General features: G+C 37.2%; 1 protein-coding gene across 2 annotated transcripts in view; it reads right to left on the reverse strand.

Annotated features, from left to right (window-relative positions):
* Positions 1-280: 280 nt before the first annotated feature.
* Positions 281-13124, reverse strand: part of Gart (trifunctional purine biosynthetic protein adenosine-3 Gart) — a 49830-nt gene continuing 36986 nt past the window's right edge. For both annotated transcript variants that reach the window (XM_089241563.1, XM_089241562.1), the window contains exons 11-21: positions 12777-12993; positions 11224-11440; positions 10913-11111; positions 9858-10106; positions 8442-8645; positions 7464-7619; positions 7100-7192; positions 6752-6888; positions 5739-5856; positions 1612-1751; positions 281-612 (exon numbers count right to left, since the gene is read on the reverse strand). In XM_089241563.1, coding sequence (XP_089097689.1) covers positions 427-612; positions 1612-1751; positions 5739-5856; positions 6752-6888; positions 7100-7192; positions 7464-7619; positions 8442-8645; positions 9858-10106; positions 10913-11111; positions 11224-11440; positions 12777-12993 — 1916 coding nt within the window. In that variant the 3' untranslated portion in view covers positions 281-426. The remainder of the gene's footprint in view (positions 613-1611; positions 1752-5738; positions 5857-6751; positions 6889-7099; positions 7193-7463; positions 7620-8441; positions 8646-9857; positions 10107-10912; positions 11112-11223; positions 11441-12776; positions 12994-13124) is intronic.

The following is a 13124-nucleotide window of genomic DNA, read 5'->3' on the forward strand; positions in this document are numbered from 1 at the left end:
AGCATATATGACTTGTCAGAGGTCTACACGTTATTTGGATACATTTTCTAACTGGAAGTATGCTTCTAGGATCAGCGGTTTGCCAGTAATTTGAGGCTGAGGGACTTAAGTGTTCACCTTGTATATGAAAAAAAAAAACGTTTAGACCAAGCAGATCTAGATGGAGGCTATTGCCTTCCCGTGAAGAGCCAGATAATACAGAACAAATTTTATCGTACGAACTGCACTAAATCCCGACAAATCTCCTTGGATCTGCACCTACTTCAGACAGTATAAAATAAACATTATATGAAAAAATATTTATTGTCATAACAAGTATTGTAAAAATATCAAAAACTCTATTTTTATAGCGTTCAACAATTAAAATGGCACATTGATTCTTTTGATTGTACTATAACAATTTCGTTTAAAAGAAGAAAAAAACCTTTAAAAGTTCCAAACAAGTTTCCCATCAGCGCCTCTCGATATTTGACCTCTTGCAAGTCGTTCCAAAGCCCTAGGGAATATTTGATGTTCGAGCTTCTTCACTCGTTCTTGTAATGTCTGTATGGTATCACCCACATTCACGGGCACAGCAGCTTGTTCAATGATTGCGCCAGCATCTACTTCAGCCTAAACAAAGAAAAACATCAATAATTTTTTTAGCACTGGTATAAAAGGAATTACCTAGAAGCAAGGTCGTAACTTGAGGAGCAATGGGTGCTTTTGCCCCGGGCGGCAAATTTTAGGTGAACACATAAAGCACTGTTGTAAAATTATTGGATTTTGAATCGGTGAGGATGACAAGATACAAAAATCCTAGTTACAGCCCTGCCCAGACGTATCAATATGTACGTGCATCTGAAAGCAACTGGAATGCTTCTCACGTTGGTTAGATTTGTGGTAGCACATACTTCTCTTGCTAGATGCCTCTTACGAGAAATGTGTTTTTCACGGTTTACTATAGTTCTGTATTTTATGGTAGAAACTATGTAAGTTCTGCAGCAGTTGGCAAGTATGCACTTGAAGATCTGTAAATATGTTGCAGGCCACTTGATCTAAATGTGCCACGGATAACTTAACCACCGATCTGTAAATGCAACACAGGCCACTTGAATGCTATGAAACTGTACCATGGGTCACTTGAGCGATCTGTAAATATGTCATGATGACTTCCCTAAGTGGTGTGTAAATTTAGTTCATTTCTGCAAAATTAGGTTTGAGGTCACAGGCCACATTTGGCTTGCAAGCCATTGCTTGAATAAGTATGAGGTAGAGGGTCACCCTGCAAGAGAAAATTTGAAACAAGCAATGCAAACTTATAGTTTTTCTTCCTTTTAAGCTATTTCAAGCATTACAACTGTTTCTTATGCTGGTCCCATTCCCCAACATGAAGAATCTCAAAGCTGTGCATTGTTTCAACTTTTTCAGCTATCCCAAAAATCGTTGAAGAAATGATGTCCATTTAACATAAAAAAATTTATTGTGCAGCCCCATGAAAATCCACGCCAAACTGATAAAAGAGAGACATCTAGTGGAATAAGCCTGCGCTACATTAGGCCCACCCATCAGAGAACTATTACAGTTACTTTTGGATTCATCAAGAGAGAGAATGTTCACATATAAACTTACCTCCACAAAATGTACAGTGCATCCTGTCACTCGGGCACCTATTTCCAGGACCTGTTTATGAGCATCTGCTCCTTTGAATGACGGCAGCAGTGCGGGATGGACGTTCAGCAGTCGGCCTTGCCAAATCCTGACAAATTCGGCTATAATATTGATAAATAAATATGTTTCTCACCATTTCAATAAATAAATATGGAAATATTGGGTTTGAGGGGGGGGGGGGCTCTTAACCAGATCACACATAGCCTGCCACTCTGTCTCAATCAAAGCCGCTTGTAAGTTTACTACTCTCTTACTGCATTAAGTTTGTACTCTTAATGCAGCTTTGGTCTCAATAAAGAGACAGATAAGCAGGTGGTCGAAGAAGATACCCCCCCCCCCCAAACAAAAAATTCTAACTTTACACCTACTACGCTTGTGGTCCTAAAGGGCCATAGGTGAAAAGTGATCAAGTGAAGGGAGAGATATGACAGGGTTTATGGGAAAAGGCACAGAGATGTGAAGAAATAAAGCTTTTGAGTAAAATATGGTGGGAAAAGGTGCGGCTACTTTTAGAATCCAACAAAACTGTAGATAGAACTAGGCCCATCCAGGTATGGCCCGAGAGCCTTGTGTTTCGTGTCAGGAAGGGGCCTAAATAATGAGATCTGGTGATATATTTTGAAAGTATGTAGAAATGTAAGCTGTTATTTCCAGCCAAGTGTGGAGTCTTCCAGAGAGCATTACTTTACCCAAGGGGCCCCACGATCAGTACTTTACCCAACCTGAAAAACACCACCAAAATTACACCTTAAAATTGCACTTACTCACAAACAGTATGGTTTCTTATGATATTACATTGTCATACTCTATCTAAAGAGAAATTTATTAATTTATATATTCAATGCTATTTAGATTATAGGGGTTATAGTCACTCATAATTCAATAACTAGCAACTTGATCACTTATATAGTTATTGGTTTGCTGTCGCCCATTCACTTGGACACTCACACAGTCACTCATTCATGTGAAGAAAGCTAGGTTACTCACTAGGTAAAGAAATAGGATACTCACTAGCTTATTCACTAGCTCATCCACCAACTTGATTAGTCACTCATTTGCTCAATCACTCTGTCACACACTCACTAGTGACGAACTGTTGTCTGAGTTTTCCCAATGATTTTTCCATCAGTGAATTGTGTGGTGGCAAATTTTCTATTAATCCTTGCAAAGGGGTCCTAAAACCAACCCCGAAAAAAAATTTCCCACAAAAAATTTATTTCAAAAGAATTGATTCTATAAGTAGAAAGGGTCTCACTTCTGGGTGTGCAGGCCCTGGCTATGAAGAGGAGCCCATGAAGGAAAAATATAGGCCATAGGCAAAAAAAGTTAAGAAACTGGTTTACAGCATAGAAGTACATACAGTGATTTGTACCAAGGCCTGTTGTTGAAAGTGTCAGTCACATGACAATGCATGCCTCACATACACGGCCATATAATTAAAACAAACAATTGAGTTTCAAATGTCGAATCAGGTTTAATTATCAATAAAGATTATTCAAATCCTGTTGACATGAACTTCAAGAGCAGGGGGAGGGCCTTCAAGTTCATTACAACAGGATTTGACTGTAAGGCCCTCCTCACACGGGGAAACTACAGTTCGGCAACTGATAAGAGAAACCGTCTCCCGGAGACCAGTACGTATATCGCCCTAGACGCCCTCACACGAGGAAATTAGAGTCTTGGCGACGAAATATCGAACGCGACTCGGTCACTTGGTGACTGACATGCTAGTCGCCGCCAACTTTTGTTGAAGAAACTAGAGAAACTACCTTTGGCATTCCTTCATATTTTCGTCATGCGAGTTTGGACTCATATTGAAAAACAATCCAGAGTATATATATATATATATATAATAAATTATCAGTTGAAAGGATATAATGAAATTTCTTCAGAATTTCAGTTCACAGGTAAATACATGATTTCTTTATTTAAACTGATATTATTTTGAAATTATAATGAAATCAGGGGCGTCGGAATTGTTTCGAAACTGTGGGTACTCGTCTTTAGTTTTATATCGGAAAGTTTAATTTCTTAATCAATTCTGGGGTGCTCGGATCCATGCCACGAATTACCGTGGGTGCTTGAGTTTGCACCCCTGGCTCTGACGCTACTGAATGAAATGGTAAACCAGGACTGTCATTTCAACTTTTTTCATGGGGGGGGGGGCAAAGAACATATACTCACTGTATGTATGTATATATACTATTTATAGTGTATTTTTGAAAGCCGGGGGGCAATAGCCCCCTGATCCCCTAGATGACGGGTCCGTGGTAAACACATGGGCCCACCCGGGCACTCCCCCGCGGGGGCAATTTCAAAAGAAGATGGAGCATCACAAAAATTATATCTGGTAAAAAATTTCAGGAATAACCAAATGAATTTGCCAAGTAGGATCTCAGAAAAAAAAAAATACATGGCTGGGAGCCCCCATGTTGCTCTTAAAACGGCCTTGGCGAACCTGCAGAAAATACTGTCTACTTTTACATGTACCTAAACAAGCACGCACGTGTTCCACAGGGATGGTCCCTGATTTTCCCCCTTGTTTGGAATATCTGTAATCTAGGTCACGTACACGCACATCTGTGTGTGGGAGTATTCGGGGAAAATCATTCCCTGAAACATAAACAACAATTCATGTGTTGTTTGTCTCTAGTTTTGCCTATAGTTTATTTTTTGCCTCTGGGAACCAGCTTTCGTCGTTTCATCTCATGAAACTACTTAAAATTCTGTGTGACAATATTTTAACTAATAAACAATAAAAATATATTAAATCCAACATATATAGGTACTGAAAGGCACATTTATAGAGGGAAAAACAGACGATTTTTTTTCCAAATGAAATGAAATTATACTAAAAAATTATCTATTTTTTACCATTTTATTGTCATTTCAAAATGATATCAATTTAAATAATGAAATTTTGTATTTACCTGTGAGCTGAAATTCTGTAGCAATTTCACATATAATAGAAATTATTTTTCTTATTTATTTGTTTCGATTTTTCCTAACCCGGTTAACAAGATAGTACCGGAAGATAAGAAGGAAAACTAATAGAGTGTGCTGTTTTTACTCAGTTTCCCGGGCTTTGAATATTTTTTTAGTAGCGCCGTGTGAGGGAGAACGGGCAACTCGACTCGTTCTAGTCAACTCAACTCTCAAGTTGAAGCAACTCGAGCTCGATTTTAGTTTCCCCGTGTGAGGAGGGCCTAATTGTTACACAGCAACTTGTTAGTCATTCCCGGGCCAAAGAAAAGCCTTTGGGATTACAGACTTAAGCATAAATTATGACAAATTTAGTGACACTCTAAGTTTAAATAAGCTAACGCAGGGGTGCACAACCTCCGGCTCACAACACAATAAAAGCCTAGACTGACCATATTTCCTTCATAAAAATACAAGAAATCAAAATCAATTTGGGATAATATCAGTTATCACAAAAAAAAAAAATTGCCAAATGAAAGTTGAAAATTATAACAACAAAAAAAATTCAAGTAAAATTGTCTATTACAGACAAAAGAAATTGTCGAAGACTAGTAAAGTTGTCAATTACAGCAACATGTTAAAGGCAAATAAATTTGTCAAATAAACCGTCAAATGCAAGCGAAGTTGTCAAATAGTCAAAAAAATTTGTCAAATGCAAGCAAAGTTGCCAGTTATTGAAAAAAAAAATGTCAAAGAAAAGTAAAATTGCTGATTACAGCCATAACAAAATTGTCAAAGGCAAGTAAAGTAGCCAATTTCAGCTAAAAAATTTGGCAAAGGTATGTGAAGTTGTCAATTAGTCAAAAAATTTTCATATGAAATTTATTTATAATTGAAAATAACCTCAATTCTTGAATTCAGAAATTCAACTGCATCTCATTGAAAATTATGGAAAAAACTGGACGTTTTATGAAAAAGTCGGGATGACCAAAATTACAGGAATGAATGTTCAGTAAAATTACATGTCATATGGTTACCCCTATGTACACAAGTTTCTGACCCACAAACGGCAGAATCACCACATATCTGGCTCGAGGACTGAAAAGGTTGTGCACCCCGGGACTAAAGCGTCTAGTCGATATAAATTATGAAAACTAATAACAAACCTGAAAGAATTCTCATGAATCCAGCCAGACATATGAACTCTACTCCAGCGCCTTTTAACAGGTCGTTGACGGCCATATCGAATTCAACTCGGCTTTTGAAGCCTTTGTGACTCAAGACCTGATGGAAGAGAAATTGTAAAGAATAATAATTATAAAATATCAATTGAATTCATGAAAAAAAATTTTTTTTGCTTCTAGTCGTAAGAAAACTAAATGAGGATGCTAGAATGTTAAGAAAACAACAGCAGGGAAAATAAAAAATTACATATCATTAATAATGGGTGTCTTTATGAATGTAGGAGTGTATCAGCAAGCAGGGGCGGCTTAAGCGAAGGTGCGGTGCACCCGGGGGCAGTTCAGGCTTTAGTTGGACACAAAAGTTTTTTTACAATTTCTAACAGTAAACTTCCCATGAAACCAAGCTACACACGCTGACAAAGGAGGTGCTGAGCAAACTTAGGGAAAAAGACGGGACCTGGGATGCTAATATCAGAAGCAAAAATATAATCTATCACAACAAGCAAGTGTGTGTGCATTTCGGTGCTCTCCGAACAGTCAAATAAATGCAAAGGAAGTATAATTCGGCTTCTCACTTATTCTGTCTCTGAAGCCTTTGAAATAAATTTCTTAATAAAAATTGTTTCACTATATATCATCTTTACAGGAAAAGTGTAAATGGTGATGACTCATGAGTGATAGTTGCTTTGTGGATTGAGTTATCTCTAGCACAATCATGAATGGTAAAATAATTCTCTGGAACATGAAAACAAAACATTTTCTTTAAAAGCAGGACATATGGTCACACAGATTTTCTTGGTACAAACAATAGTGTGCAGCTTCCTTCTAAGAACAAAATAGGTTTATCCCACGGTCCCCTGGGCTTTGCTTTGCCAGCCCCCCCCCCCCCCCCCAGGGTCATCTTTATGGGCAGCAAATGAAGCTTTGCACCCGGACGGCGAATAGGCTTGAGCCACCAGTCAGCAAGTCACTTTTATAGAGAAAAATGAATTTACTTTGGTGGGGATTCCAGCTCTCTCGGCTCGTTTCAAACCTTCGACATTGGGTACATTAGATACAACAAGGACGATTTCTGCGGCACTGAAGTTACTTGGATTCTGAGTATGGTCTATTAATGCTTGCAGGTTTGTTCCTATGAACAACAAAACAAAAAAATGAGATTTTTAAACTACAGATGCAAGATTCTGACATTTACAATTTCAAAAAGCTGGCATTTTTATTATTTTTTGTGCATAATGTTATGGTCCGAATTCCTCATCTTTGCACATCACCCAAACTTTGAATTCTAGTTGTTTTGCGCAGATACTTGGACCATAACATATCTACACCAAATTCTCACTTACCCGATCCAGATATGAGAACTCCAATTTTTCGTTTTGCACTCTGTAATGATGCGACAGGAAGGTTAAGATTTTCAACTTTGACTCTCTCTTCACCTACAGGCAACATGAGAAAAGATGAATGGTGAATTTTTGCTCAGCTAAGATATGTGGCATCAACAGGTTTTCTGGATATCATGCCGAAGCGAACAGGAAAAAGTATTTTTCTTGTTCACTGCGGCATAATGTTCAGAAAGCCCATTGATTTCATTTAATGTGAGAAAAATTTCGAAAAGAAATAAACCATCAAATCATTTTCTTTTTCAAGCTCAGTTTAAATACAAAAATACTATAGTAGCAAGAATTTTTGTTTTTCCTGTATACACACCTTCATGAGTTGACCTGACACGGCCGATAACTTCTCCCACTTCTCCACAGGACCGCAACTGCTTCAGGACAGACTCTACGTGTGTCGGACTCACAATGAGCACCATCCCAATCCCACTGTTGAAAGTTTTGAGCATTTCCTTTTTCGACAAGTTTCCTAGAGAAAATTAAAATGTTGAGAACATTCATGTGCATATTTTAAATTGGATCAGAACAAGATACGCTCACTTTGTCGCACACATATATTTGTTTCCTCGTGCAAGAACCTATCTAAGTATAAAAGCAATTATTTATCATTTCATAACCACAAAAAAATTGCAAGCAACCAGTCCGGTTTCCCCAAAAGGCTGTTGTCCATATCAATGGTCAATATATCATGGCCATGGGTTCAAGCCCCCATGTTAGATGCCAATTTGTAGACATGGCTGTTCAGAGAAATCTTGAACAAAATAGGGCTTACATTGGAAAAGAAACAGCAACTGCAAAAACACACAGCATGTGTGGACGCCATGACAACTTTTTCCTTGTTCCAAATACTCTTGAACGCACTGGCCACAAGAGCCGATCTCTGGTGCTACCTACATTTGTGGTGAAGATTGGTTTTGACCATTACAAGTCTTGTTTGTAAGTGCCTATAGTCTAATATTTAACTCTACTGCCTCTTGATAGAACGATAATCTCCCCTACAACAATATTTTTTCTTGGTTCACAGAGTATTGCTTATAGAGATTTCACTGTATGAGCATGCTGCGATTATAGAACAAATTAGACTTGCAAACATCTGCTGGTGATACTAACCACTAGCATTGCGCACGGAGACATTGAAGATATTAATTGATATCAATGATGGCATTCCTTCAAGAGGAACTCTCCCATAAAAATTACATCTCTGAAAAACAGCTTTATTGGTCATCAATAGCACAAATAACCAAAATAATAAATAATACTGATTAATTGAAAAAACTATACTAAAAATCACCTTCAGCAGCGATCCACTTAAGAACAGGAGGCACAGTCCATTTGGATGCATCTATAGTGACTCCAAGATGTGCAGGTAAGACTCTTGGAATGTTCTCTGTGAGTCCACCTCCTGTGATATGAGCAGCTCCTTTGATGAGACGTTGTTTCATGATCGGCAGAACAGATCTCACGTAGATCTTAGTAGGAACTAAAAGCGCCTCTCCTGAAAAAATATGAAGAGACTTTATTTTTGAAATTCTCGCTTTGTTCACTGATTTGTCATTTATTACTTCATTCACTACTCTGTTAATAGAATCATATGAATAATTCATACAACGATCAATTTCTCTGGAAAAAATTAGTACAAAAACAGAATATTTCATGTATCATGTGAGTTTTGCAGTTCACTAATCAATCACTGTAAACCAGGGGGTGCAAAAACAGGACTGGATAAATCTCCAAAAATGTACATGCCCAGTCGTGCATGTGACTTGAAATGATGCACATGCACATAAAATATTACTAAATATCACTGGATTTACAATTGAATGATTTTAAAAATCATTTCCCCTTTGTTAAAAAGAATGCACAAAATTAAATAGCTTCATGGAATAGTTATTCACATAATTTCTTCTTAAAAGAAAACATACATATAATAAATACACAACTCTATAAAAATAAGTGTGTTCTCTCTATGCAAATCTACGATTTTATACAGATTGTCACCAAATTTTGCATATATACCAAACAGGACCTAGATTGAACAATAGTCTACTTTAAAAGCTGGGCAAAAACTGTCGAGCAAACAATTACTTTCAGAATATTTACTTTGGTCACCACGCTTCCCTATTAATGGGTTTCTCACATGTGCATGTCTTTACAATGGTTTGTCACTTCTCTGATGCTGCCAGTATATATATAAAAACTAATTCCTTTATAATGGTTTGTAATTTTTTCAATCCTCCTAGTAATTAAAGAAAACCGGACAGCGCCGGGTATTTTATAGCTAACTTTTAATACAAGTCATCTGAATCTACCCTACCACTATTGTGACTGTTGGATATATGATCGAAACCAGAACAGGGTTTCCCAATCTCTCACTTTTGTCTTACAACTTTTTGTCAGAAATTTTTTTTTCCTATCACTCCATTCCCTTCTTAAGATATCCCACAAGATTCAGGGTCAAACTGATCAATTTTCGGACTATTGGAGTTAATCCTCATAAACTTAATGCTGTTACTGATTAAAAACCTAAGATCAATTATAATTTTCCATGATGTTGGTGTCTGGAAAGAAGTCAATAAGTTTCTGTTCACTTTGGCTCATGGAATTATAGCTTATTTGCTTTCCAAGCTGAATATCGGTCTGAAAATACAAGAACTTAATGGTGATTAGTGAAAGTAAAATACTGGAATTCGGATGATAAATAACTTGCCTAAGGTCACAGTTTCGTCGAAAGGGGCTGGTTGCTGGTAAGAGAAACCCTTTGCCTCGAAAAGCTTCCTCACCATACTGTAGCCATTACTGTGAACACCACTAGACGGCAATCCGATCAGCACATCATTCTCTTGAACCTCGCTGACCTTAGGCAAAAGAAATTCGCTTTCAACTGCTCCAGTAGAGAATCCTGCAAGTTCATACTCATCACCATCATACATTCCGGGCATTTCAGCCGTTTCTCCACCTGTGAAAAGATTTTTGTGTGTATGTGGTTTAATAATATCCATGCAAGAAATCTGAAATTTAAAAAAAAGTTACGAAAACCAACAGAAAAATGGCTGCTTTCTGTCTACATGCACATCTAAATGGAAGAATTGCTAGTGGCAGCACAAATGGCAATAAAAAAAAATACAGTGCATGCCATTTAATGTGATCACATCGAGGCTCTAAGTTTCTGATAACAATAACCGATTGATAACTATATTTGAAAAAAATCCTGGTTGTAAGTATGATGGTCGTATATTTCCTGTTTGGTTGAACGGGACAACTTCAGCAATTTTTTTAGCAATAATTGGCCACTTTGCATGTTTTTGGCATAATATTAGGCAAAAATCACTGATTTTTCGTACTTCAAATCGTCATTTTTCATATTTTTTCTGAGAAACCGGGGTCAGCCTGAAATTGTAAGGACTGGAAGAGTATTTTCTTTTGGGATTTTCCATTCAAACAAAGCACAATTTGAGGACTATTAGGGATTTTTCTATAGAGATAAATCAAAAGAATCTGATTTCTGACTGGAAGATTTTAATAAGGCTGAAAAATCGGAAGGCTTCCGGGTAAATCAAAAGCATTGGCTCCTATGAGGGAGCCTTCTAATAGTCTTGCAGATAAATAATGATAACTTATAGGGAAAAATGAGTCTGGTTCAAAATATAGAAACAGAAAAAACTTTCTACAAAAAAAAAAAAAAAATGATAGCATAAACCAAAGTCCTGATAACTAACAAATAAACAGATCTAAATGAGAATGGGATTTTGACTCTAAACTCACCAGAGAGAACACAATTTGCTTGCCTGCATCCTTCTGAAATACCCTTGATGACCTGTTCTGTGATATCAGTGTTGAGCTTCCCACATGCAAAATAATCAAGGAAAAACAATGGCTCCGCTCCTTGCGTTAAGATGTCGTTCACACACATAGCCACTAGATCGATTCCAATTGTATCATGCTTATTACAAGCTTGAGCAATCTGGAATATGCGTAACAAAAAAATTTCTTACATTCATGGCGAATAAAAAAAATATCTGCATGAAAATTTTCAAGTGATGCAAATTGAACTGTTCCAAACATGATGACCTTACCTTCAGTTTTGTACCAACACCATCAGTACCAGAGACCAATAAAGCATCCTTGTAGCCAGCCGCCTTGAGATCAAACACACCACCGAACCCACCAATGCTGCCAACAGTTCCAGATCGATTTGTGGCTTCAGCAAAAGACTTGATTTTCGATACAAAATTGTCAGCCTTTTCAATGTCAACCCCACAACTCTGGTATGTCATGCCTTTCTGACACAACCTGCAAGAACCAATCAAATGATTTTTTCTTCTTTGCTGGTACCTTTGGAGCAAAAAGATCCAGCAAAAAACTTGGTGTGTCAAGAGTGCTCAAATTACAGAAACGTAGAATTCAATCCCACCACTGCCTTTTTTCAAATGTTACGATTCACATTTATCTCTCCTAGGCAATGAACATGAAAAATAACATTAAAATGATAATAATCGTGATTTACTATCAATTAACTTATTTTATCATTTGATAATTTAACATTCTTTATTGACTGTGACTGAATATTAATGTCCAAACAGATGAAATAGTTTTTTTTGAGTGAGCAACAGATTCATGTAAAAAAGCTGGAAAACCTGAACAAGATTTCACTGAATATCAAATGAGGTAACTAATCACAAATTTTAATCTGCAAATATAAGCGCAAGACGCACTTACTTTGAAATAATATTTCCCATGCTACCCTCATTCTCTAGAAATAATCGTGTGGAAAATTCATTGCCAGAAAGTTCACAGGCCGCAATTCAAAGCCACACGATTCAATGAAAGGAAAATTTACCGCTGGGAAAATTCACTGTTACACAATTCACGTACATAATAGTTCAGTGCTAGGAAAATTAACAGACAGCAATTCATCGACAAAGTGACATAGTCAGGGAATCTGTAAAGACTTTTTTTGGAAGTCCTATTTTCATGAAAATTTTCCTTATTTTTGTGAAAAATAAGTCGTTTTGCGGGAAGCGAAATAATCTAGTTAATTAATCATGAATTAATCACAAAAGAAATTAAATGCCAAATTTACGGTTTCATAAATTTGTATTTTGTGAAGAGTCTATTTTTCAGGGCCACAATTTTGTGAAGGGTCCAGAAAACGGACCCATATTTCAACTGGACAGACCCCTGATAGTGAGTGGATGAGCAGGCGAATGAGTAACTGTCATGAGTGAGTCTGGGAATTAATGATTGAGCAAGTGACTGGATAGGTGAGGGAGTGAGTAATGAGAAAGCTGGTCAGTAGGTGAATGAGCAAGTGAGTACGCAGATGAATAAATGAAAGTGAGTAGGTGAGCAAATAAGTCCCTCATATTGGCATTCACTCAATTGCTCATTAACTTTGTCACTCATATGGCTACTCACTCATCAGTCTGTATTTGCTAGCTCATTCACCAACTTATTCAGCCACTCACTTGCTCAATCACTGTCACTCACTCACTGGTGAGAACTATTGTCTCCGCATTTTCTCAGAATGATTTTTCTAATTGGTGAAATCTATGTTTGAGAATTTTCCTATCCGTCAACTGCATGACAATGAATAGATGTCCCAGAATTTTGTATAAATCACGAATACCTTGAGATGGCCCTGTGGGCGATGTCTTTCCTGTGAAAAGCGCCTTCGAACAGAACTCTACTAGCTGCATCCGTTGCCTTCGCAGAAGCTGCACGAATATCCTCGTTCACAGAAACCACTGCTAAAACTCTTCCACCAGAAGTCACAAGCTGACCAGATTGCACAGCTGTTCCAGCGTGAAACACAATAATACCTTCTCTTTCTAAAGCTTCCAAGCCTTAAATATCAAAAATAATTATTACTAGCTATGGATATGTGAAAATTTTCATTAGAGCTTCAATGCGAGCATATAACCTTTATATTTCGGGTTTTATCATTGAAATTTTACATTTTAAAATCTACTAGACA

The sequence above is a fragment of the Pholcus phalangioides genome, unplaced genomic scaffold, assembly GCF_987345545.1.
Source record: "Pholcus phalangioides strain wild (caught in Gottingen) unplaced genomic scaffold, Ppha-v1.0 ptg000014l_1, whole genome shotgun sequence".
Taxonomy (NCBI): Eukaryota; Metazoa; Arthropoda; class Arachnida; order Araneae; family Pholcidae; genus Pholcus; species Pholcus phalangioides.